Source organism: Euprymna scolopes, chromosome 40 (assembly GCF_053919585.1).
Source record: "Euprymna scolopes isolate OS-2025 chromosome 40, ASM5391958v1, whole genome shotgun sequence".
Taxonomy (NCBI): Eukaryota; Metazoa; Mollusca; class Cephalopoda; order Sepiida; family Sepiolidae; genus Euprymna; species Euprymna scolopes.
Window position 1 is genome coordinate 43,484,335 of NC_136521.1, and position 25,722 is coordinate 43,510,056.

Below are 25,722 nucleotides of genomic sequence, written 5' to 3' on the forward strand. Positions count from 1 at the left end.
TTTTTTCAAAACTAGCCGATTTTATTAAAGTGGTCTTATCATTTTGACCAGGTGAAAATGTTTGTTTTTTAAAAAATAATTATTAGACCAGGGTTAAGGTTTCGAATGAAGCGGATTTCATTTTTTTCCATCATATTTTCCCTTTTGGCAATGGTTTCAACCATTTGTTTGATTAAAAATTCGATATTATGCGTAAACGCTTACTTTCTTAAGTGGTCTTATGATTTTGATCAGGACTGTATATATATATTTATATATGTATATATATATATATATATATATATATATATATATATATAAATTAATAAATTATATATATATGTATGTATATATAAATTAATTATATATATATATATATATATACTAGGGGGGGTACACGGCGTTGCCTGGTTGTTTGGAGGTGTGTATGGTTTTGGGTAAATCAAAACTCCGGAGGGGGGGGGGATAAAATAAAAAAAGGTTTTGGTAGGTAAGTATGAGGATCGAACCCGAACCCTTGAGGCAAAGTTGGAAATTAAAGTGTGAAAAAAAAACGTGCCACGTTAACCATGGGCCACCGTGAAATACTAACAGAAACACTTTTGAATTTATTTAACTATTTAGAATTGGCAGGTGCACGTTTTAATGACCTAATGAAATCAACTTTGACTGCGGGGTAGTATTTCATTTATTGCAGGAACGCTTTTTTATTTTCATTTTCCCAAGACGTCGGGGGGGGGGTAGCTCCCCATAAAAAGAGGATTGTCCAAATTGAATAGCAATTGTCTAATATAAGCAAAATATTTCCACATTGATACAAATCTGATTGCTTTCGGACATTTCTGGCGATCGCTACCGGAAAAATACCGCCAGAATTAGTGTCGCTTTTATTATACGAAAAAAACTAATCCACATGCGGCGAGCAAAAAATGTTGAATATTTATCTTTTCAAAGTCGAGCAAATTAAATAGACAGGCGACCTCTGTTGTTAACTCATATATATTATAATTTATATGTGCTATAAAAAGTTTTAAGAAGTTGTGAGCCGACCGACCGCTTCTCGGAAAAAAGCCTTTCTTGGACATACACAAAACGCGAACATACATGCACACATTTTCACTTTTAGATGTATATACATATATAAATTAATAAATTATATATATATGTATGCATAAGCCTAACGAATCCTAGCATGGATGAAACATGGAATATTCTGTGTAGAATAATTGCCATATATATTTTTATAACTTACTACCTAGCTCTTTTAAGTTTACGCATAAAAGTATACTTTTGTATATTAATTTATGTGATTAAATGAATAGGCATATATATATTTTCATATATATGTTCTTGCAATAATTTTTTTTACAATAATATTGTAGAGTCTGTGTTCTAGTAGTTTTCATATAGTCAATACTCACTGCAAATTGACCGGTTCCCCCGGCAGCGGCTAAAAAAGACAAAGAACAGAATTTTTCAAGAAAGGAATATAATATCCATATATAAATGCTAATATCACATTTTTGCCATATATCAAGTTAGATACGTTTGTAAATGTTTATATATTTCTATGTACAGGAAAAAAGACAAAGAACAGAATTTTTCAAGAAAGGAATATAATATCCATATATAAATGCTAATATCACATTTTTGCCATATATCAAGTTAGATACGTTTGTAAATGTTTATATATTTCTATGTACAGGAAAAAAGACAAAGAACAGAATTTTTCAAGAAAGGAATATAATATCCATATATAAATGCTAATATCACATTTTTGCCATATATCAAGTTAGATACGTTTGTAAATGTTTATATATTTCTATGTACAGGAAAAAAGACAAAGAACAGAATTTTTCAAGAAAGGAATATAATATCCATATATAAATGCTAATATCACATTTTTGCCATATATCAAGTTAGATACGTTTGTAAATGTTTATATATTTCTATGTACAGGAAAAAAGACAAAGAACAGAATTTTTCAAGAAAGGAATATAATATCCATATATAAATGCTAATATCACATTTTTGCCATATATCAAGTTAGATACGTTTGTAAATGTTTATATATTTCTATGTACATATATCAAGTTAGATACGTTTGTAAATGTTTATATATTTCTATGTACATATATCAAGTTAGATACGTTTGTAAATGTTTATATATTTCTATGTACATATATCAAGTTAGATACGTTTGTAAATGTTTATATATTTCTATGTACATATATCAAGTTAGATACGTTTGTAAATGTTTATATATTTCTATGTACAGGATTGACTCCTGAACTAATTAACCAATCATTATGAATATTGAAAAATTACTGCTAGACGTAAGGAGTGGTAAAGTGGGCTATATTTAGTTCAGTTGGTTTTATGCAACAGGAGTAAAAGGTGGGGGTGTAAGATCTTTGTAAAAATTCAGATACTCCTAATTTTTGTGAAATGTAAACAATAGGTGTTAAATCTATATATCTATAAAAGTAAAATTGTCTGTATGTCTGTCTGTGTACATTTCCCTACTAAATTACTCTGTCAATTTTTAGTCTACAGACTCGAGATTTGACATAAGGAGGATTGAGATTTGGGAAAATCTTTTTAATTGGTTTTTGGCCAGAAATTTGTCAAGGAGTCAAAGTTCAACGATTTGACCTCTGAAAACTCTACCAAACTTCTCCGTCAATTTTTGATCTAAACACTTGAAATTTTAAATGTAGGTTACTTGGACATGGATCAAACTTTTTAACTTGATTTGAGCCCAAAACAATAAATGTTAGGGTGTCAAAATTGGAGTCCAAGTTAAAAAAAAATTGACTTCTCAGTCAATTTTTGGTCTAAACATTTGAAATTTTACATAAAGTGTATTCAGACATAGGGCAAGCTTTTTAATTGGATTTGGGCCGAAAATTTGACTACCAAGGGGTCAAAGTTCAAAAGATTTTACCTTTGCAGTCTCTAGCAAAATATTTAGTTAATTTGGGGTCTAAACATTTGAAATTTTACATAAAGGGTATTCAGACATGCAGCAAGCTTTTTAATCAGTTTTGAGGCAAAAATTTGGCTGCCAAGAGGTCAAAGTTGAAAGAGTTGACCTTTGCAGACTTTACCAAACTCCTCCGCCAATTTTGGGTCTAAACACTTGAAATTTTAGATGTAGGTTACCTGGACATGAGTCAAACTTTTTAATATATATATACATATACACATAAAGTTATGAACAGTACATAGGGCCCTAGCAAAGCTGTGTTGAACTGCTAGTAATAAATATTCTTTAAATTTCAGTTTCTTTGGAGTATCTTAAAGGGTTACTAAAGAATACATAGTCACTTTTAACTACCGGTTTTTATTTGTTCTTACTTATTAAATAGAATAATAAGAATAATAGTAGTAGTAGTAGTAGTAGTAGTAGTAGTAGTAGCAGCAGCAGCAGCAGTAGTAGTATTCAAAAACAACTCACCTGTTACCAACACATTTTCCCCTGATTTCATGCGTCCAACCTGAAAGGAGAAAGAATTTCCATGAACAGAGTTTGTTTTCAAGAACTTCCTATTCGTATTATTGGTATTCTTCGGACTACTGTTCTCATCTTCAGTCTTATTTTCACAATTTTTTGATCGATGTAACCGCCGACCTTCTTCAGGTTTATTGTGTCAAACTCAAAAATCTTTCCATTAGACTTGAGAATCTGCACGGAATTTCAAATGGATCCCTTTATCTAATCCACGGGGGTAAGTATGTTCTTGTTCCATCAGCCATGACTGAGTAAAAGTATTAAGTAAATTGCTATTGTATTTTGAGCCTGACCTACACTGAGGCTTGAACCTTCAACCTCCAGAAGAACTTTACCTAGTACTTTATTCATTATGCCACATTAGGATTGCTGAATTCGAGAGAAAGATTCCAGAGTTTGAGAAGGTACACCTAAAGTAGGTTGGAGGTTACATTGACAGAAACATTTGGAAAATAAAATGATAACAGTAGTCCGAAAAATCCAAATGATACAAATAATCAATCCTCATCTCAAATTCAGAGACATAACTTCCTATTTATGGGACACATTTCCGCAGGATTGATTCCCAACAAACTACAACATAGTTGCCTTCACATCTAATATCAATGCATACTTGACTGGACTTGAGGCGACATTCACCCAGGATGGGTTGAGCCGACTCCTCTCGTAGAACCCATGAATCATGCACGATGGTCCACAGTGGCCAAGACAATGATAGGCAGCCAGTGGTGAACACCAGAGGTTCAACGTCAGTTTTGATAGTGTATAACTACATCTTCAGCTGGCCTCCCAGGCATTGTTGCCAACCTTGGAGTGGCTCTGGAACTATTTGTGGATGAACTTTTTTGGTTGCTGCATGCAGCATGGCAGAACCAGCAAAGTCTCTTCTCTTAAACCAATTTCTTTTAAACTTATCATAAACTGTCTTTATTAGTAATCAAATTCTGTTCATTCCATCCAACATTTTTAATACTCCCATAATATTCTTCATCATTCAAATGCCAATTCATCAATCCCATTAACCCTCATCCTCGAATGACATTTGGCCTTATGTTATATATCAGGGCCCTGCAGGCTTGATTTCCAATGTTTCCATGAAACTACAGGTATCGATGGACAATCTAGTTAATGTACAATGTTAGTGAAATATAAAATATTTCATAAGCTAAGGTTTAAAAATTAATATCTAAAACAATAACAGATTTGGAATTTACCGATAAGTCAAATATTTTAAAGTTGCAATAAAATATTTGCAGAGTTTATGATAACAAGAACTTGGGCTTTAGTTCAACAATATAATGTTAGAATAAACGTTTACAATTAACAATAAGATTGAACTTTTTATGTAAAGTGCTTAACTAACAAAGAAATGGTTATGATATATTCACGTAAACAGTCGGGAAAGTCAGTCAGTCAGTCAGTTTACTGCGTATCAACTCAGCGATTGGTCATCATTTTTACATCCACGGTTATGTATAAGGTGATATAGCAGGATGCAGAAACCAAGAGAAACATTACAAACTCCGAGACAAGAAACATCAAAGAAATAAAGCTATATAAAATATGACCTGTTGTCATGGTGTTTGGATGAAGATAAATTCATTTACAGAACCTCAAGCAGATGTCAACTACCAGAGAAAAAGAAAACCATGAATAAGGTATGTTCCCCCTTGGCCCGTACGTCACACATGTATAAAAGTTTTTACTGTCACAACTGCATATTGAGATTGAAGTTAGCAGTCCACTATAAAGAACTGTTTCATATTCATCTGTTTGATTAATTCTCCCATAACACCCTGCAAATGGTTTGATAGGCCAAAATCTTTAACCCTCCATTTTGTTCTTGACCAAAAGGGTTAGGGTTAGAAAGCATTTGGTAAATCACATATTGGAAGAGAAACTTTTTTCAAATTAGTAAATGAATCAACTTCATTTCTTTTTATTTGTATTTTCAGTTTTATTTATTTGGGGGAAGACTAAGTGTTTTTTAACCCTAACCGGCGGACGTTTAGTAAATTGACCCCTCCAACACCTAAATTCCACAATTTACATTTTTCTTTTCTTTATTCATGCTAATCTCATTGATTACAAACTTAACTTTAAGATTTGAAAAAAAAAATTTTTTTAATTTTTTTATGACTTTTCTCGTCGGGGATCAGTTTTCAATTATAACTTTCTACTAAATTGAGCACATACTTTGTGACCATCACTGAGAAAAAAATTGGGACAATATTTTTCTCTGTGATGGTCACAGAGTTTTTAATTCTCAAAGTTTGTTAAAAAACTGTCTGTCATCTTAAAACGAATGTTTCCTGTGATCTGTTATATGAATTATACATGCATTTACTATATATTTATATATTAATCTGGCTAATGATATATTAGTTTGGGATAATGATCTGGTCAGTGATTGATTAGTTTGGAATAATGATCTGGTCAATGATTGTTGGTTGTTGGTTGGTTGTTTTACGGCATATCAACCTTTTTCGGGTTGTTTAATGCCGAATCCAAAGATTTTGAAGAAAAAATTTTTAATAGAATATATTTGTTGTTTTCAAGTCGGTTTCTATTTAACCCATAGTTGGAACCCTAACAGGTACTACCACTCTGGGTCAGAGTGGACCTGGGAGCAATGGTAATTAAAGGGTGGCTCCACACTCCCCAAAACCCACAAGCTGGGGCCTCACCACTGGATATAGTTTAAGGTCATATCCAGGACCGATCTGGTCAATGATAGATTATTTTGGAATAATGATTTGGTCAGTGATAGATTAGTTTGGAATATTAATCTGGCCAATGATAGATTAGTGTGGAATAATGATCTGGTCAGTGATAGATTAGTTTGGAATAATGATCTGGTCAGGGATAGATTAGTGTGGAATAATGATCTGGCCGATGATAGATTAGTTTGGAATAATGATCTGGTCAGTGACAGATTAGTTTGGAATAATGATCTGGTCAGTGATAGATTAGTTTGGAATATCAATCTGGCTAATGATAGATTAGTTTGGAATAATGATCTGGTCAGTTATAGATTAGTTCGGAAGCTGTTATCCTCCTCATCATCATCATGATTATTTTAAATTGTAAACTGACAGTGATTTTGATGCCTTTAAAATATTAATTCAAAAGTAAATTTTAGCTCAAAAAATAAAGTATCATGGGCTATTTGTGATATTAAACTTCCCACAAAAAAAACAAAAAACAATAGTATTCCGTAGATATTGCAGAAGTAATTATTCTAAAAATCAGAACTGATTTTTTTTTTTTTTTATAAATCTAAACTGATGAAATATTCTGGTATTCTGCATTTACCGACCTGAAATTTTCAGAAAATTGGTTCAGGCTTGCTCAGCAGCTGACAGAAATAACCAAAAAAGTTCAGTCAAGCGTTCCTTAATTTTAAACAAATGCATTCTCTGTTTTCAGCTAATATGAATCTATGAACTCTATTTTTTTAGAAATTGGAAGAAATAAAAAATTAATATTAATTGCGCAGGTTAGGGTTTGAGTTAGGGTCAGGGTTTAGGGTTAGATAGATGTTTGTAATTTTATTTATTGTATTTCCATGTTTTTCTTGCTTATCATTATAATTTTCTCGTAGTGGTTTAATGTTTCGCAAATCAGCCATTTCCGATTATTTCTGCCAGCAGCCGTGCACACCCCAAGAATCTTTGTGGAAAGTATGGGTTGGTAATTGCAGAAGCTCCAACACGCTTTATACATAAAGACAAGAGATGTCTGTGGTGGATAAAAAAAAACAGTCCATTACCTGATCTAAGCCAATGCTGGCAGTCAACCCACTGATCAAGAGAGGAATGAATTCTGCATTGGCAGATGGTACAGGAAATACTTTATCAGCCGGAAGCACCTATTCAAAAAAAAAATAAATAAATAAAAGTGAATGAAGAAAAGCTCTATAAAATAAACACAATATATGTAGAATAAAAAAGAGTCTCATTTGAATATTTAAAACAACTTTATTGAAGCATCTTCATTGATGGTAGTCCATGTTTGAAAAAGACTCTACACTTTAGCAATAAACCTGTGTTTTCAGGGGTGGCTGTGCAACCCCGGGCTAGAGGCACTAGATCTGGCATAGTAGGGGTACCATAAGTCTGCAGTTTGTATCAATGGCATTGATCTCTGGTAGCAATGAACCTCTGGCAATAAGCATCCTCAAAGGTGATAGTAGCTTTGTGGGTGGTGGTTCACCAGTTTGATTGATCACTGGCATAATCCTCTAATTCCTTTGGTCCAAGTTCATACCACTGTAGATTAGTCTTGACCGTGTCCTTGTAGAATTTTTTGACTGACCATGGTTTCTCTTTCCTTTCTGACTATAACAGAACGTGTATGAGCACGGTGAAAAATATCAGCAGCAGCAAAGGATGGCCAGCATGTGAAGAGATTAGCAGCAGCAGCAATCGAAAAACTGCATATGCAAATTAGGAAGTGTACGTGAAAAGAAGAAGTAAAAAAAATGCAAGACATGCTTAAGCAAAAAGAAAGTCAATGTCAAAGACATGTAAAGTGAAGGTGACTAATGGCTGGCTGTGGCCAGCGTGGGATCGGAGAGAAAAAGTGTACACTGGGCAAGATGGATGATAGCAAGGAACTTCTTATAATGGTAAGTGGTCGTTGTGCTAGCATTTGAATAATTGAAGAGGAAGAAGACAGTAACATTTAACTAAATATGTATTAACAAAAATACATTAAAAAAAAAGGTATCTTTGCTCAACTGCTGGACTAGTGGGTGACAACCATACTCTCTGCATGTCCGTCTCTGAGTGGCTTGGTAAACTGGTTCTCATTACCAAGAAGTGACGTCATGGAATAATTCGTTATTCCAGGCAGTAGGCGGGGCATACCCAACAGGTAATAAAAAACTTTTGTTGAAAAAGAAAAAAATGCCAACTCGGATATTTTATTTATTGGTTCCCCAACAAAAAGAGGGTGGACCTGTAAATGCACCCTCGTCTGTTCGTCCATTTGTCTGTCCGCACTTTTCTCAATAAGATTTTTTTGTATTTTTTTGCTTTTAAATTAAGTGTAATTCTAAATAAGCAGCATTGTTTATTATTTCTTGCATTGACAGTTATACTATTTATCCCACATGTAAATGAATTTCTGTTAAATATTTTACTCAATGATAGGGGTGCTTTTCAGGTTAAAATGGCTAAAATTGACACTTTTGTGCTTATTAAAAAAATTTGATGCCTTGGATGTTTATAAAACTTTCTGAAAAGTTGTAACTAACTGATTTCTATATAATTTTGTCTATACTTTGCAATATCTCTTGGGTGTGCCTCAGGGGCTCTTTTAGGACTAATAAAAACACTCCATTTTTAGGAACTATTTTACCATATTTGTCCAAAATTTTCTGTGTATGTCTATTCATTAGCAGTTTTGCATGGTGCTGAACTCAAATTTAAATATGTTAAGGCCTTGGAGACTCTTGGGGCTAAATGGCGGGGGGACGATGAACTTAGTCATTTCTTTTCATTTCATGGCATAAAACTCAAATTTACATATGTTAAGGTGTAAAATTGCACCGTTTGTTCATTTTTACCAGGATTTGAAATCCCCTGGGGACTTTTGGGGCTAAATGGGGAAGGGGGGAGGATGCTGAACTTAGTAATTTTTTTATGCATCGGTCACTATGCACTCACGGGGATCATGCACTTGTTTGTTTTATTTGTTTCTCCATTTGCGATGTAACAACCACGTTACAATACAAGTAAGTGCATTGGCATGTCATATTCTTCCATGCAAATGATATGATCAACCCACCAGCACCCTCATTAACATGTAATAAAAGATATGAGTGCTAATAATGGAAATAAGTCCAGGAGTATGGACAATGACAAAAAAGTTAAAAAGTAAAATAAGAATTGAATGATAAATGTATATTTTTGAGATAATGATTGATAATTAAGCCTTGTGGGGGGATGTCCTTTTCTCTTCCCTGCAACCTCTTTCTCACAGAAGAGATGTTGCGAGTTTGTCTCTGCTTTATCGTTATTTTCATCGCAAGTGCTCAGCTGTTATTTTCATGGAAAGTGTTCGACTATGCTCCATTCTATGATCCCCCCTCGCCAAACTTTCACAAGAAACACCCGTCTAGTAGAAAACACTATCACTAATTTCCCCCACTCTTTATCTGTGCCTACAGCTAAACGTAGATTCCATGAACAAAGCTTTTTTCTTAAAACTGCACGCCTATGGAATTGTCTTCCGTTTTTCTGCTTTCCAGCTGACTACAATATGGTTGTCTTCAAGTCTAACGTAAACAAGTTTTTGATGAGCCGTTCCATATAAGTTAACAAATTTATTGAATCTCCATTACTAACGATTACTATATTTTCCAAATTTCTACTGTACACTCTTTAATCCTTATCCTCGAGTGGCCTCTTGGTCTTGATAAGTGGTGATGCCTATGTAAAAAAAAAAAAAAAAACGTCTCCTTAACTAAGACAGTTTATCAAATCTCCATTACTAACAATTACTATAATATTATCCCATTGATTACTATACACGCAATAACTCTTATCCCAGAGTGGCTTCCGGGCCTTGATAAGTGGTGACTACCATGTAAAATGTAAAAAAAAAAAAAAAAAAGTATTTTATTTAATAAAATACGCTTAAGAGAAAAAATGCTACCTAAATATATATACATATTGTGGGGGTGGCTTCTCATGTGTACATAAGTATGCTTATTTTATATGTGTGAGATTTATATATGTACATGTACGTGTGTGTGTATGTTCCATGCTTTCACTATCATCAGTGCAAGAAATGATAATTACTGCTGGTCCAGAAATATGAACCCAGTTATAAAGTCACCTTTGACTCCAATGGCTAGGACGTTACCTCTGGGCCAGTATCAATTAGCACAAGATTATATATAATATATAAATTAGAATAATATAAAGATAATGTTTTATATTGGACCCTATCATGATAATGAGATGCTCAATATTGTGGGTAAAGCATTAATATGAGAAATGTTGAAATGATGAAAAATAAAAATTGGAAAATTTACAAAATTTATCAAATCATTCAATGTTCAAGCAAAGCAAAAAATATGAATAAACAGGCCCTTAATCCATGAGTTTTCAAAGATAAACTCTTCTCATCAGAAGGAGAAAAAAAAACAATAAAATAACAAATTACTATTTAAGATAAATTTGAAAAATCTCAAACAAAATCATTTTCTAATATCTTTTTTTTTAACATTTTTTAAAGGAAAAAGTATCTAGGAAAGTTTCAAAAACATTTTTTTTTTTTTTTTTTTTTTTTTTTTTTACAAGGGTGTCACCACTTATCAAGGCCCAGAGGCCACTCGAGGATAAGGGTTAATAGGTATACATTAGTCATTGTGATTTTAGCATAGTAAACAGTGGGAATTTTGAAACTTGGATTACTTAGGGGGACGATTCAATTAGAACTTGTTCACATTGGACTTTTTCTTTTTTTTTTTTTTTCATAGGTATCAACTCATTATCAAGGCCAAGAGGCCACTCAAGGATAAGGGTTAAAGAGTGTACAGTAGAAATTGGACAATATAATAATCATTAGTAATGAAAATTTGTTAAATCTGATAACTTATATGGAACGGCTCATCAAGAACTTATTTACGTTAGACTTGAAGACAACCATATTCTAGTCAGCCGGAAAGCAGGAAAACGGAAGACAATTCCACAGGCGTGCAGTTCTAATAAAAAAGCTTTGTTCATGGAATCTACGTTTAGGTTTAGGCACAGATAAAGAGTGGGGGGAATTATTGATAGTGTTTACAGCTAGACGAGTGTTTCTTGTGAAAGTTTTGCGATGGGGGACCATAGATTGAAGCTCAGTCGAACACTTTCCATGAAAATAACGATACATCAGAGACAAACTCGCAACATCTCTTCTGTGAGATAGAGGTTGCAAGGAAGAGAAAAGGACATCTCCTACGAGGCTACGAAGTCTATTTTGAACTCTATCAAGGCAGGCCAAGTCCTTTCTAGCAGCTCCTGCCCAGATGTGGCAACAGTACTCCATCCTTGGACGTACCTGGCTCTTATATAGATAGAGAATTTCATCAGCAGTGAGATATCTACTGGATCGATAGAAAGATCCCACCATTTTTCCAGCATGCAAATATTCAGAGAAGCAATTTGAAAATGGAAGAATAAAAATGGAAAAGTAACGTGAATGATTCCAATAGAAAATCTATGGATTAACGATCAATATTTTAAATTCTTTGCTTGAATTTAGTGGGGCAACTAGTCCAGGGAGGGGGAACAAAAAGTCTGAAATTACACTACTCTTTTTCTACTTTATTCTGGCATTATTTCTGGTTGTTCTCGAATTCTTCTTGCCAATGGACTCAAGTGATGCTGATTCAGAAGCAGCGCTATTGGAGATTGAGCAACTCTTGCTTTTTTATAGACTCTCGATACAGACACTGTTACAGGAGGTATCTATTCTTTCTCAAGGTTGAATGGAGGCCTCTCATACAATTGGACATTCTATTAAGAAAAAAAAAATAAACAGCCTTTTTCTGTATGATCTATAATAGCAAGGACAGTTGTCTGTATGCATATGTGTATGTTTGTATATCTAGCTAAAAGTAAAAAACAACAAAGCAAATAACTACAAAGTTGCCCCAGATGAAAAGCACCAAAGATTTAGGAAAAGTATTCATACTTTTACTGTACTCTAAACTGGAATAACTTTTGTCCGGTCAGAGGGGGGGGGATTTTCTAGCCATATTATGATTTCTGTTTATCAATAAGTTAATTGGCTTATTCTGACTCATTCTTCAAGGAATCTATAAAAACGAGTTGTTTGTGTGTATGTCCAGTGAGAGGAATGGGCTGGGCAAAGAAGTTAGAGGAGTTGGGGAGAGGAAGGAAGATAGAGAGAAAGATAGAGAGAGGTAGAAAGATAGAAGTTTTGATACAAATATGTTACATTACTTGTCTTAATGTTCTCATCTTGAGTGCTATTTGCCTTTAGTTAGTACATAATCTGGTTAGAAAATCGCCCCCCCTCCCCCAGACGAAAGTTGTGCCAGTTTAGGGTAAAGGTATGACTATTTTTTCTAAATCATCTAAAAAAATTACAAACTTTAAATATGTTACACTTTTAACCTGGGCAACACTAGGAGCCCAACTAGTTGTAAATAAATTAAAAGAAAACAAATCGATTAAAATAAATTACCAAATACTCCGAGAATGCTTTAAAAACCATGTACATAACAGTCTGACCCACAGGCAACTTAGCATCCTCTCCCACAGCAACGACTTCTCCAAGACCCTGGAAAAAAAAATTTTTTAAGAAAAATATTAAGTAAAGAAAGAAAGGCAAAAAAATAGACAAATAGTTTTAAATTGTTGTTACATAAATCTTGGAAATTTCTATAATAGACTTTCAATTTTTCAATTGCCACTTTGTGTCGATTGTAAGGCAATACATACAAAAGGTCTGTCAGTCAAGCAACTAGAATCAATAATTGGGAACATCATAAAATAAGTATTTTCTTAATTTTTTTTGTAAAACAAAGACAGACCATAATTATTTTTTTTTTTTTGTAAAACAAAAGACAAATCATAATTATTGTTTTTTTGTAAAACAAAGACAAATCATAATTATTATTTTTTTTGTAAAACAAAGACAAATCATAATTATTGTTTTTTTGTAAAACAAAGACAAATCATAATTATTATTTTTTTGTAAAACAAAGACAAATCATAATTATTGTTTTTTTGTAAAACAAAGACAAATCATAATTATTATTTTTTTGTAAAACAGACAAATCATAATTATTATTTTTTTGTAAAACAAAGACAAATCATAATTATTATTTTTTTGTAAAACAAAGACAAATCATAATTATTATTTTTTTGTAAAACAAAGACAAATAATAATTATTGTTTTTTTGTAAAACAAAAACAAATCACAATTATTATTTTTTTGTAAAACAAAGACAAACCACAATTATTATTTTTTTGTAAAACAAAGACAAATCATAATTATTGTTTCTTTGCCACCCAACAGTATCCAGGAATTTTATGCTCAAATCACACATAGGTTTTGTATAAAAATTATTTTTTTTAGGTGTACATTTTGCAAATAAGTAGTTGCTGTTTTTTTTTTGTTGTTGTTAATTTTATTTCATTTTTTTTTTGTGTACTGTTATGATTTGTTGAATTGCATTTGAGAGTAAACATACATTTCATTTGGTTGTAAAATATGAAATATTAAACCTCCTCTTGGAAAGGAGGTAATACAACAAGGGGAAGGCAAAGGAAGACTATAATATGATAAGAATATTTGGAGAAAACAAGAGATAAATAAAGACTTTACCAGTGATAGGTTACTTTAGAAGTCAATTTTTAAAAGCGGTTCCACATATGCCAGCATGTAAAACAGATATTTAGCCCATGATGACGATCATGATTTTGATGATGGTGTGACCCGATGGGAACCGGACAACACCAGGTTGACTTGCTTGTTGCGGAGCAGTCTCCTGGGTGATCCCATTGACACGAATTCAGATTTCGCACAGTTGAATCTAATGAAGATGATGATGATGGTGATGACGGAAAGGAGGAAAGTGTTTTTGACAGATAATCAAAATTATCTCACCACCACCACCACCCCCACCAGAATGGATAGTCAAAGGGTATCTAGGCCTGAAATGAGTCATAAAAATAATTCCCAAGCAGAGAAAGCTTGGCACTTGTGTTAATTAACAAACCTCCAAGGAAGAGATAATAACATTCTGTCAAGTGGTTAGTTTGGGGGAAATTAACCCTGAATGCTGCTTGACGAAGGAGGGGGGAAATGTTATGTGACAGCTGACAGTGAGGCCATAAAAGTCGCTGATCCACAGGACCTGGTGTTTGTTGCTTTGACGGAAATAATAATTATCTGTTGTTAGATGACCACCAAGGAAACAGGTCAAGGGGACCCCTTGAGTGGTAATTGACCGTGATAACCTGTCCTTACTGACGTGGTAATTTAGTCTGGGATCACTGACAAGAGGGAGCAGTGAGCGATGAGGTTCATTAAAACCGAACACCCTTTTCTCTTGGATAATTTTAAAGGTCGTTCTTTTTTATTTCTTTTGCTTTCTTCTGCGTCTGGGCATTTAGAGTTCAGTGGGAAATGCTTGAACCTTCCTTCCCACCCTTAGGGAATGGGACGTTACTGAAACAAAAGTGCGATCACTGATTGGTTGACAGCCACTTGAGGATGTATTGGGAGGGGCGGGGTTGCAACCAACCGATACTGATATAATGTTAAGTGAAGACATCTGAAGACAGACACTTTGCCACGCATCTTGGGCGACACCCTCCTCCCAATAACATGCGTCTCTGTGAACTTTTTCTTCCCCATGTACTGACGATAGAAAAACAAAGAACTTTGTTAAAAAAACACCAGCCCCAGATCTGTAGAAGTAACTAAGGCAGTCGTGTATATGCTATTCGTAAAGTTGAAAGCAATAATTATTCTATGCTAATCTTTGACTTCTTTTCTTTGTTTTGAAAACGCCGTTGCTGAGTGCAGTGTATTCTTCAGACCAGCCCTGTTGACAGTTTGGAAGCCGGATCCAAGTTGGAAACAAGTGAGCAGACCACAGCGACGGGGATGAATTCGGCCTCTAGACGGAAACACAGGTGATGCCACAGGGACAGGCATCAGTTGCACCTCTCACCTAAGTCTGTGCATCTGAGCCGGCCTGTAGGGGTTATAATGGTGATTATAATAATCCTCATCATGGTGATGGTGATGATGATAATAATCATGATTTTGGGGTATTTGGGTTGTTCAGGGAGTGGTTAGTACCTTTGGTAAGGGGGCTCGCTATGTTCTTTTCTTTGGACAGTTTGTCTGCCACTGGGCCTCACCTGACACTCAGCTCTCGCCTGTGGCTCCCCGTAGCTGTCACATGCAACAGTGGCCACAAGCTTGCTAAACCAGGTTAGGGTAATCAACAGGTCTCAAAAAGAGTTAGAATCAGGCTGTGTCAGCCCTACTGCGTTAGAATAAGCGGAAGAACTCACCTGAAGATCCAACGGTTGTGAAGGCAGTGGTAGCAAGTGTCATTGGAGCACTTTGAGCAGGATGTGGTACCCAAAGAAGTCCTAGTCATCCACTACAGCCTGGCAGTCTCCGTCTTAATGATTCTCCGTACTACTGGATCAAGACTTTCCAGGTCGAGAGAGTGGGATTGCCCCTGTGCACAGGTCTTCTCACAATAAAACCTTAATGCACAGGTCAGTTTTGCAGCTCATCATCGATCACCGATCTGTCTACACACACCCTTCAAATCCTGCAGCGATGCAAACATGGTGAAATCAACAGGTGTAGGTGAACACTGGCAGTTGCAGTCACAAACCTGTACGTAGGCAGTCCATGAGCAAATGGTTGCTCTACTTCCTGAATCCAAGGACAACAGAAGAGTTCAGCATTACCTATAGGCTACTGGGCAGCCTCTCTAGGACAGCACTGCCCAACCTAGCACGAGGGAGGGGTTAGAAAAAGTACCCCAGCCAAATGCTTGCCCTTCTAGTGTCTGGTCAGCTTATCATAGTTGATGGACTTATCCTCATAGCAGTCGAAAAACAACGCAAAAAATGAAACAGAAAAGGATTATCCTTGGGACATGGAATGTCTGAACCTTACTGGATAAAACTATTACTTCAATACCTGAAAGAAGAACAGTGCTTGTTGCAAAGGAGAACCAGTGTCACCAGGTAGATATAATCGTACTCAGCAAAACCTGGTTTGTGGACAAGGGATCCCTGAAAGAAGAGGGAGGTGGTTACACCTTCTGGAGAGGAAAACCACAAGCAGAAGACTGGATACATGGTGTTGGGTTTGCCATTAGGACAACTTTGTTGAGGAGCGTGCCTGCACTACCAGTTGGAATCAATGAGTGCCTCATGAAACTGCGCATCCCTCTCAGCAAGACCAGATACATAAGAATCATCAGTACTTATACCCCTACACTTACAAGCCCAGATGATGCCAAGGAGCAATTTTATGCACAGTTTGACCAAGTCATCAGGTCAACCCCCGCTTAGCGACAAACTAGTCATCCTTGGAGACTTTCATGCAAGACTAGGAAGAGTCTACAGCAGCTGGGAAAGCATTCTGGGCAGACACGGAGTAGGCAAGATCAATAACAACAGCCTGCTCCTCCTTAGCAATTGTACAGGGCACAGCCTTTGCATCACCAACACCTTGTTCAGGATGGCAGACAAGTACTGGCACATGACTGACTTCATCATCCACTGAGACATCAATGATGTCCGTGTAACCCATGCCATGCTGGCCTGACTGCAGATTGGTCAAGGCTGTATCGGCGCTGTACATTGCACCGCTCCATGGAAATTGCCCCAAGACTATCAGGGTCTCATATAATGTCGCCAGGCTAAAGGATCCATCCTACTGGGCACGATTCCAGCAAGTGCTAGATCAGAAGCTCCAAGATCGTGTGATCACCAAAGGCAGCACAGAGAAACTTCTTTCAAGGAAACAGTCAGCGAGACTGAAGGAAGTCCTTGAAGCGAAGACCAGAACCTACGCAGAGTGGTTCGATGAGAATGATGAAAAAAAAAATTTAAAAAGCAATACATGTCAAGAACAAGTCTTACATAGAGTGACTGAATGACCCATCCTCTGTCTCCAAATGCGAGAAGTTCAAGGCCCTCCAGGCCAAAGTCCAGACTGATCTCCGAGCAACGCAGACCAGTAGTGGAGGGACAAATTAGCTGAAGTCCAACACTATGCTAACACTCACAATACCAATAAATTTTTCAGCTCACTGAAAACTTTTCAAATCCTCTATCTCTGGTAGTGCCCCACTACTATCGTCAGATGGAAAACACTTATCAAGGACCAGGAGGGTCTCACCAAGCACTGGCAGGAACACTTCACCAGTCTGCTGAACTGACCCTCATTAGCTGACTCAAATCCCCTGAATCAGATCCCCCAACAGCCCATACAAGATTCACTTGCAAAACCCCCTACCATCGAGGAGATCAAGAAGGTGATTCACCAATCTCTGCTGAGATCTACAAGGCCCCGATGATCTTGGGGCCTTTCATGATATTCAGCTCACTGTCTGGGAGTCCTCCAAAGTGTGTGTTCATGATCAGGCCATTCCACAACTGATCAGGTTTTCTCCAATGGCAATGTGATCAATGCTTTTGAGATCAGCAATGGCATGAAGCAGGGCTGCATACTAGCCGCAGTCCTCTTCAATATAGTTTTCATTTGTATGTTGTCCCATGCTGTCCAAGATCTGAAGAAGGGGGCCTACATTTGTTACTGCTTGGACAGATTTCTCTGCAACCTGCATCGACTAACAGCAAAGACGTGGAGTCTGAAAACTCTCCTCCACAAGGTTTTCTTTGCTGACGATTGCGCATTAGTGGCCCACAAGAACAAGACCTGCAGCGGATGTTGGACCGCTTCTCTGAAGCATCCAAGCTCTTTGGCTTTGGTCAAGACAATCAGTCTTAGAAAGACTGAGGTGCTCCACCATACTCCCACTCCTCTCCTCCTACCATTACCATTGACAACATATCACTTGCCAATGTGGAACATTGCAAATATATGAGGAACACCATATCCTGTGATGATTTCTTGGACAGAGAAATTAACACTAGAATCCAGATGGCAAGTCAAGCACTGAGCAGACTCTACAATCGAGTGCTCAATGGACACAATATCTGCCTATTTACAAAACTGAAGGTCTACAATGCCGTGGTTCTTCCCTCTCTTCTCTGTGGCTGTGAGGCATATCAAGAAACTGGAGCTTTTCCATATGCGAGCTTTCCGCTCCATTCTGGGAATCAGGTGGCAGGACCACATCACCGATATGGAGGTCCTTGGCTAAGCAAAGTCCACCAGCATAGAGGCCACCATCATCAAGCCAACTTCAATGAGTTGGACACGTGATTCGCATGGAAGAGTGTCGGATGCTGAGACTCCTGATGAACGGGGAGCTCCAGGCTGGCAAACAAAACCAAGGTCAACCAAAACTGTAGTATAAGGGTACAGTCAAAGCCAATCTCCAGTGGTGCTGCATCAAACCGAAAGATCTGGAGGGTTATGCCATGGACAGACTAAAATAACGAGGCTCAGTTCATAGAGCCGCACCCAATTTTGAAGACGCTCGATGCCAGAAATTCACTGCTGCCAGAGAGAGACACTGCAGAGCAGCCTCAGTAGTGATCACAACTGACTTTCGATGTCCCCACTGTTCAAGACTTTGTACCTCTAGGCTGGAGTTGCAGAGCCACCTCCATATTCATAGATGAGATACAAAACAAAACATTATCATCGGATCCAATGGACAACCAACCAATTGATGATTATAATGATGATAATCAGCATCATCATCATGACGAAGAAAAAGAAAAAATTAATTTTTTATTTTTATTTACCTCAAATCCACAGTCAAAAGGAGGCTTTTTCGTTGGATCATATGCTCCTGCTGAAAAATTGACATCTGAAGCATTGATACCGACAAACCTACAAAAAAATAAAAACATAAACATGGGTTTTACTATTAGCTTTTTTATAAAAAATCTTAATGCAAAAACAAAAAACAAAAAAAAACATGCTCGTCCGTCTAAATTTAAATCAATTTTTTTCTTATTTTCTTTTCTCAGATTAAAAAATCGAGAATTTAGTTTTTGGCAAATATCTTTTGAGGTTTTAGTGGCTAAATATTGTTTTGTTGTTTACATGCCAAGATTGCTTGCAAAGAGCGAATGAACTCTTTTTCTGGGCCAACGGCCAACTAGCACCGTGTATATTTGTGTGTCTGTATATGTGTATTGGGGTAGAGAGAGCTCCCATAAGCCGTGATGAAGGCAACCTTTCTAGAAGCAAATCTCTAATTTAAAAAACCATAAAGCGGAAGACCAGTACCTGCATTAAGCTGGTCTGCAGTTTAATTTGTTGCTAGCTATCTTGCTCTTGCTTGTTGCTGGATCTCAACATTTTGAACCGAGAGAGAGACTTAGCTGTCGTACAAAGCTAAGACTCTGTAACATCATATTTGTATAGATACTCCCTCAGACATTTGGAATCATGGATTTTAAATGTCTGAGGGAGTGGCACTCGTCTGACAAGATGTTGCAAAATCATCATCATCATCATATATATATATATATATATATATATATATATATATATATATATTGCCCATTGTCACGGATTGCTCGAATGAAATTCCTAAGTCGCACAGAGACGCGGCAGGAGCAGTCATCATGGTTTGTCATACATTTATCGTGCCTAAATTTGTCATACATTTGTCGTGCCTAAATTGGTCATACATAAAGAGTAGTACTGGCATAAACATTAATCTTCCTCTCTTTTTCTTTCATGATAACGAAAACACCAATTTAATGATTTAGTCAATTTTTATCAAGTAAATATTTTAATGAAAAAAAAATTTTTTTAAATAAACCAAAATTCATCACATTCGATTTATCACTTTGTTATATATAAAAGGTGGCCTTGATTAAGACAGATATGGAATAAGTAGTCATGGAGGACATAAGTTCAGAAATAACATGCATGAGAACAGGAAGCGGAAGTGAAAGACTATGTAATCGACGAGCAGAATTTATTGGAAGAGAAAAACTGACATTAAATTTTGTCCTATGAATTCTCTCTGTCTGTCTGTCTCTCTCAATATGTACTGAAGATGATAAAAACACATACTTTTGCAATAATTATTTATATCTAAATCAGCAAAAAAATTAAATTTTGTCCTATGAATTCTCTGTCTGTCTGTCTGTCTGTCTGTCTGTCTCTCTCAATATGTACTGAAGATGATAAAAACACATACTTTTGCAATAATTATTTATATCTAAATCAGCAAAAAAATTAAATTTTGTCCTATGAATTCTCTGTCTGTCTGTCTGTCTGTCTGTCTCTCTCAATATGTACTGAAGATGATAAAAACACATACTTTTGCAATAATTATTTATATCTAAAGTATCAGCAAAAAATAGAGAATCTCCATGAGATGTGTCCAGTTCCATGCAGAATAGAACTGATAATCTGAGCAAATAAGTCTTCATTTCTATCATTTTCTTCATTTCTATCAAATAAGTATTCATTTCATATCCTAATCGCAATATATAACCCTTGGGAATCAAGATACTATGCAGCAATTTGTCTTCATTAAATTTCATTAAAATTTTAATTAAAGCAATTTTTAGCAACAAAAAAGCCTTTAACAAAAAAAAAAAAAAAACAATATTTAGCAACAAAAAAAAACAATATTTAGAAACAAAAAAAACAATTTTTAGAAGCAAAAAAACAATATTAAGCAACAAAAAAAACTATTTAGCAACAAAAAAAACAATATTTAGCAACAAAAACAATATTTAGCAATAAAAAAATATTTAGCAACAAAAAAAACAATATTTAGCAACAAAAACAAAAAACTATTTAGCAACAAAAACAATATTAAGCAACAAAAAAAACAATATTTAGCAACAAAAAAAACAATATTTAGCAACAAAAACAAAAAAAAATATTTAGCAACAAAAAAAACAATATTAAGCAACAAAAAAAAACAATATTTAGCAACAAAAAAAAACAATATTTAGCAACAAAAAAAAACAATATTAGCAACAAAAAAAAATAATATTAGCAACAAAAAAAGCAATATTTAGCAACAAAAAAAGCAATATTTAGCAATAAAATAAAAACACTTGGTCTCTGGGTCATAGCAGTAGATCCAGTTTTCATCACAGGTCACCAGAGCATCAAGAACTGTGAAATCTGAATTGATCAGTTTAACCATCTCCCTTCTGTTATGACAACGTCTTTATTTTTGATCTTCTAATCTAAGCAAATCTTCCGCATCTTCAGTTCCTTGAAAATTGTGCGGTGTTCTGACTTCTTTACTCCTCCCACACTTCTCATCATCCCTCACAGACTCCCTGCCTTCCTTGAATCTCTTATGCCATTCAAAAACTGATGTTTGATTCATGTCCAAAAGCAGTCTGAAGTATTCCATAAATACTGAAGTATTCCATAAATACTGAAGTATTTCATAAATTCCTGTAGCATTTTTAAGTTTAAAACAGAATTTTATTGCCTATCGTTATTCTAAAGTGTCCTCGTGTCAAGATTGCATTTTTGAAATTCACTAGCTGTGACAATCACGTGTTAGCAGGATGTATTCCAATTCTTATTGTAGCTGTTTATTGGAATAGGAAATCATAAAAATTTGTCAGTCATCTCATAAGATGTGTATTTTTTTTTTTTTTTTTTTTTTTTTTTTTTTACAAAGGCATCACCACATTATCAAGGCCCAGAGGCCACTCAAGGATAAGGGTTAAAGAGTGTACAGTAGAAGTTGGTCAATATAGTAATCATTAATAATGAAAATTTGGTAAATTTAATAACTTATATGGAACGGCTCATCAAGAACTTATTTACCTTAGACTTGAACACAACCATATTGTAGTCAGCCGGAAAGCAGGAAAACGGAAGACAATTCCACAGGCGTGCAGTTCTAAGAAAGAAGCTTTGTTCATGGAATCTATGTTTAGGTTTAGGCACAGATAAAGAGTGGGGGAAATTATTGATAGTGTTTACAGCTAGACGAGTGTTTCTTGTGAAAGTTTGGCGAGGGGGGACCATAGATTGAAGCTCAGTTGAACACTTTCCATGAAAATAACGATACATCAGAGACAAACTCGCAACATCTCTTCTATGAGATAGAGGTTGTAAGGAGGAGAAAAGGACATCTCCTACGAGGCTACGAAGTCTATTTTGAACTCTATCAAGGCAGGACAAGTCCTTTGTATAATATACTAAATTTTCAAGAGTCTACAATAATTTTAAATGCCTGTACAAAAAAAGTCTGGAAACTTATTTAAGACATCTAGTATATATATATATTCAAACACTACCGTGTATATATATAGTTAATTGGCAGTTTTAGTAATTTAGAACTGCTTTAAAGCTTTGCCGCTCACTCATTTTTCGACCAAATTTCAAATAATTGTTACAGTTTATAGATCACTTTCTCAGCTATACTGTGAAAAAAAGTTTTCAATTTTCGTTCAGTAAAACAAAAGTTATGATGAATTTACTGGTGTTCAAAATCGTAAAAAGACGTAGGGAGGTGAGGGACGTTTTTTCTGACTGGTTTCCATAGCAACCATGTTGTTTCAGCGACTAGTGTTGCTACTAATTCACTGCTGTTGCGAAAAGAGAAGTAACACGTGAAACAGACAAAATGAAAGTATGAAAGAGAAATAATTGGGGGAATTTTATTGAAAACAGACGAGTGCCGTAAATTGTTATTGTGTATGTTATGTTTATGGGAGCTAATAATTAAGACTGAAATTAAACAAAGAACAAATGAATTTATTGAACGCCTGGAAAAATCATGGATTACAAGATAAAAATGCAAGCATGAAAAGCAATATGGTTAAGCTTAAACATGGAAAAGTAAAGGACTAGTTGTAAAAACTGAAAAAGAAAAGGACAACATATTCTAGTAAAAAAATATAATAAATCTATAACTTAAAATATTGCAGCATTAAATTTTTTTTTTAATTCATTTTAACATTATATAATCAATTCTTAATGCTGCAATATTTTAAGTTATTGACTTGAGCTGAGATCGAAACCAAAACCTAAAGACAGTGAGTCAAGTACAATAACCATCAGACCAGCTTGACACGTTCTTTACAAAGTGTTTTCAAACCTACTTATTCTTATCATAAAGAAGTTGCATGTTTCACAGCCGTGCATGTGCGTTCGTGAAACAAATAAAAATCTGATTACCTCCAAGTACCAATTTTTCAATTCTGCCCTTTGAGCAGCTTTTTTTTTGCAGGATGAAAACCAATTAAAAAGTTTTTAACACATCTGAATATTCTATATACCAAATTTCAAGTCTGTAGATCAAAAATTTGTTGAGTATATAGGTTGAGAAGTGTCCTCATACACACATTCTCAATTTATATATATATATATATATATATATATATATATATAAGGAAAGTTATAGAAGCTAATTTCAAGTATGACAAATAGACACAAACTGACACATATCGACGAAAGGAAATATTCCGAAATATCACACTTTAAAAACTTCCATCTGACCATACTGACATAAGTAAGAATACAATGTGAGTATAAAATCTTTTTTAAATGAATATATATATTATATTAATAAAATGTGAATCAACATAGTTTATTCCACCATTATGTCTTCATTTCCTTCATTTGTGTTCATCTGTTTCACCTCTGCCTTCTATAAATAATGTTTATATATAAACTAGACAATGCTTCAAAAGAGCCACATTAACATGTTCAAACTAAAATATATTGTAGCTAAACGATTTTATATTGGTCTTCAGAAAGTGAACTAACATAAATTTATACAAATTAATTTGATTAAAGTTAACTAGTGGGACCTGTGGTAATTCCAAAAGGGACTCATTCATCTATGTATATAAAAGCGAAAATGTGTGTATGTATGTTCACTTTTTGTGTATGTCTACAAAAGGCTTCTTTCAGAGAAGCGCTCGCTCGGTTCACAACTTCTTAAAACTTTTTATATCATCTATAAATTGTAATATCTCAGAGTTAACTACGGAGCTCGTCTGTCTATTTAATTTTTTTGATTTTCAAACGTTAATTATTCGACATGTTCCGATCGGCACGTGTTACATTCGGTTTTCGGTATAAAAAAAAGCGAAACTCAACTCTAATTACTGGCCGAAAGCCAGTGGTCTCTAGAGAGCTAAGTAATGTTTGGTCAATGTCGACTTAGTCATATCAGACGGTAGCTTTCATTTCGAGACGAGACGCTCCCTCTAATAAACAGGGAGTGGGTTTTTAAAAACAAACAAACCGATTTATTGACCTCATTAAAAACTGTCCCGCACAAAATGCTAATTGCTGAATAGCTATCGCCGTCACGTCAAAAACGCGCACCTGTTTTTTTTTTCACACTTTACTATTTTCCAACTGCGCGTCGAGGCTTCAGTTTTTTTTAACTTGTAAAAAATGGGCACCTGTTTTTTTTCACATTTTACTATGCGCGTTTTTTTTCACACACACCTACAAACACCCGGGCAACACCGGGTACCCCTCGCTAGTATGTAATATATTGATGTTGGCATTCTGTAGATGTTCAGTATAAATGAAGACACTCTGATATTATTGTAGCTTTATTTTGTTAAAACTGCAAAAGTATTTATCAAAGCTAGCACGAACGCCGGGCAAAGCCCGGTCGTAAAGTACACTTAAATATGATTTTTTAATTCTTGCAGATTTCGTATATATTATTATAGAGTTAACATTCTATCGATTATTATCTATAAATATAAAAGCGAAAATGTATGTATGTTTGTATGTGTGTTCGCTTTTTCTGTATGTCTACAAAATGCTTTTTTCAGAGAAGCGGTCGGTCGCTTCACAACTTTTTAAAACTTTTTATATCACATATAAATCGTAATATCTCACAGTTAACAACGAAGCTCGCCTGTCTGTTTAATTTGCTCGATTTCGGAAAGATAAATATTCAACATTTGTCGCTCGCCACATGTGGGTTAGTCTTTTTCCTATAATATCTTGGGGGGGGGAGCATTCAGCAGTAAATGAAGGTACTATCCCGTAGTCAAACTTGACCTCATAAACTCATTAAAACGGGCACCTGCCAAATCCAAGTAATTAAATAAATTAAAACGTGTTTCCGTTAGCATGTCGCGGTGGGGCAATGGTTAACGTCGCACTTTTTTTTTTTTCACACTTTCATTTACAACTTTGCCTCAACGGTTCGGGTTCAATCCTCACACTTACTATTTTTTTTTAAACCCCTCCCACACACCTCCAAACACCCGGGCAACGCCGAGTACCCCTCGCTAGTATATTATAAAGTTGTGATTTCAAAAATAAAAAAATTATATCCATATGACTTGGGTGCATTAGCTTGAATCGAAACCGAAATAAAATCTGATGTCTTAGCTGATGTCTCCATGATGCGACCAGAAGTTAAAAGCATTCAAATTAACCGAAGTCAATTCAACGGTGACAATGACTTGCTAAAATGTCGGCAAAAAAAATTGACCCCCTCCTTGTATGAAATGGCCGAGTTTAGGGTGAAAGAATTAATGTTTTTGGTCAATTTTTTTATATTTGTCATATGAGACGTCGAGCTTCAAAAGTTTTTG

General features: G+C 35.1%; 1 protein-coding gene across 3 annotated transcripts in view; it reads right to left on the minus strand.

The window, feature by feature from the left end:
- LOC145265507 (prostaglandin reductase-3-like) overlaps positions 1-25,722 on the minus strand; it is a 104,718-nt gene that overhangs the window by 25,297 nt on the left and 53,699 nt on the right. For all 3 annotated transcript variants that reach the window (XM_080121408.1, XM_080121409.1, XM_080121407.1), the window contains exons 3-7: positions 18,946-19,033; positions 12,704-12,799; positions 7,266-7,364; positions 3,440-3,479; positions 1,401-1,429 (exon numbers count right to left, since the gene is read on the minus strand). In XM_080121408.1, coding sequence (XP_079977534.1) covers positions 1,401-1,429; positions 3,440-3,479; positions 7,266-7,364; positions 12,704-12,799; positions 18,946-19,033 — 352 coding nt within the window. The remainder of the gene's footprint in view (positions 1-1,400; positions 1,430-3,439; positions 3,480-7,265; positions 7,365-12,703; positions 12,800-18,945; positions 19,034-25,722) is intronic.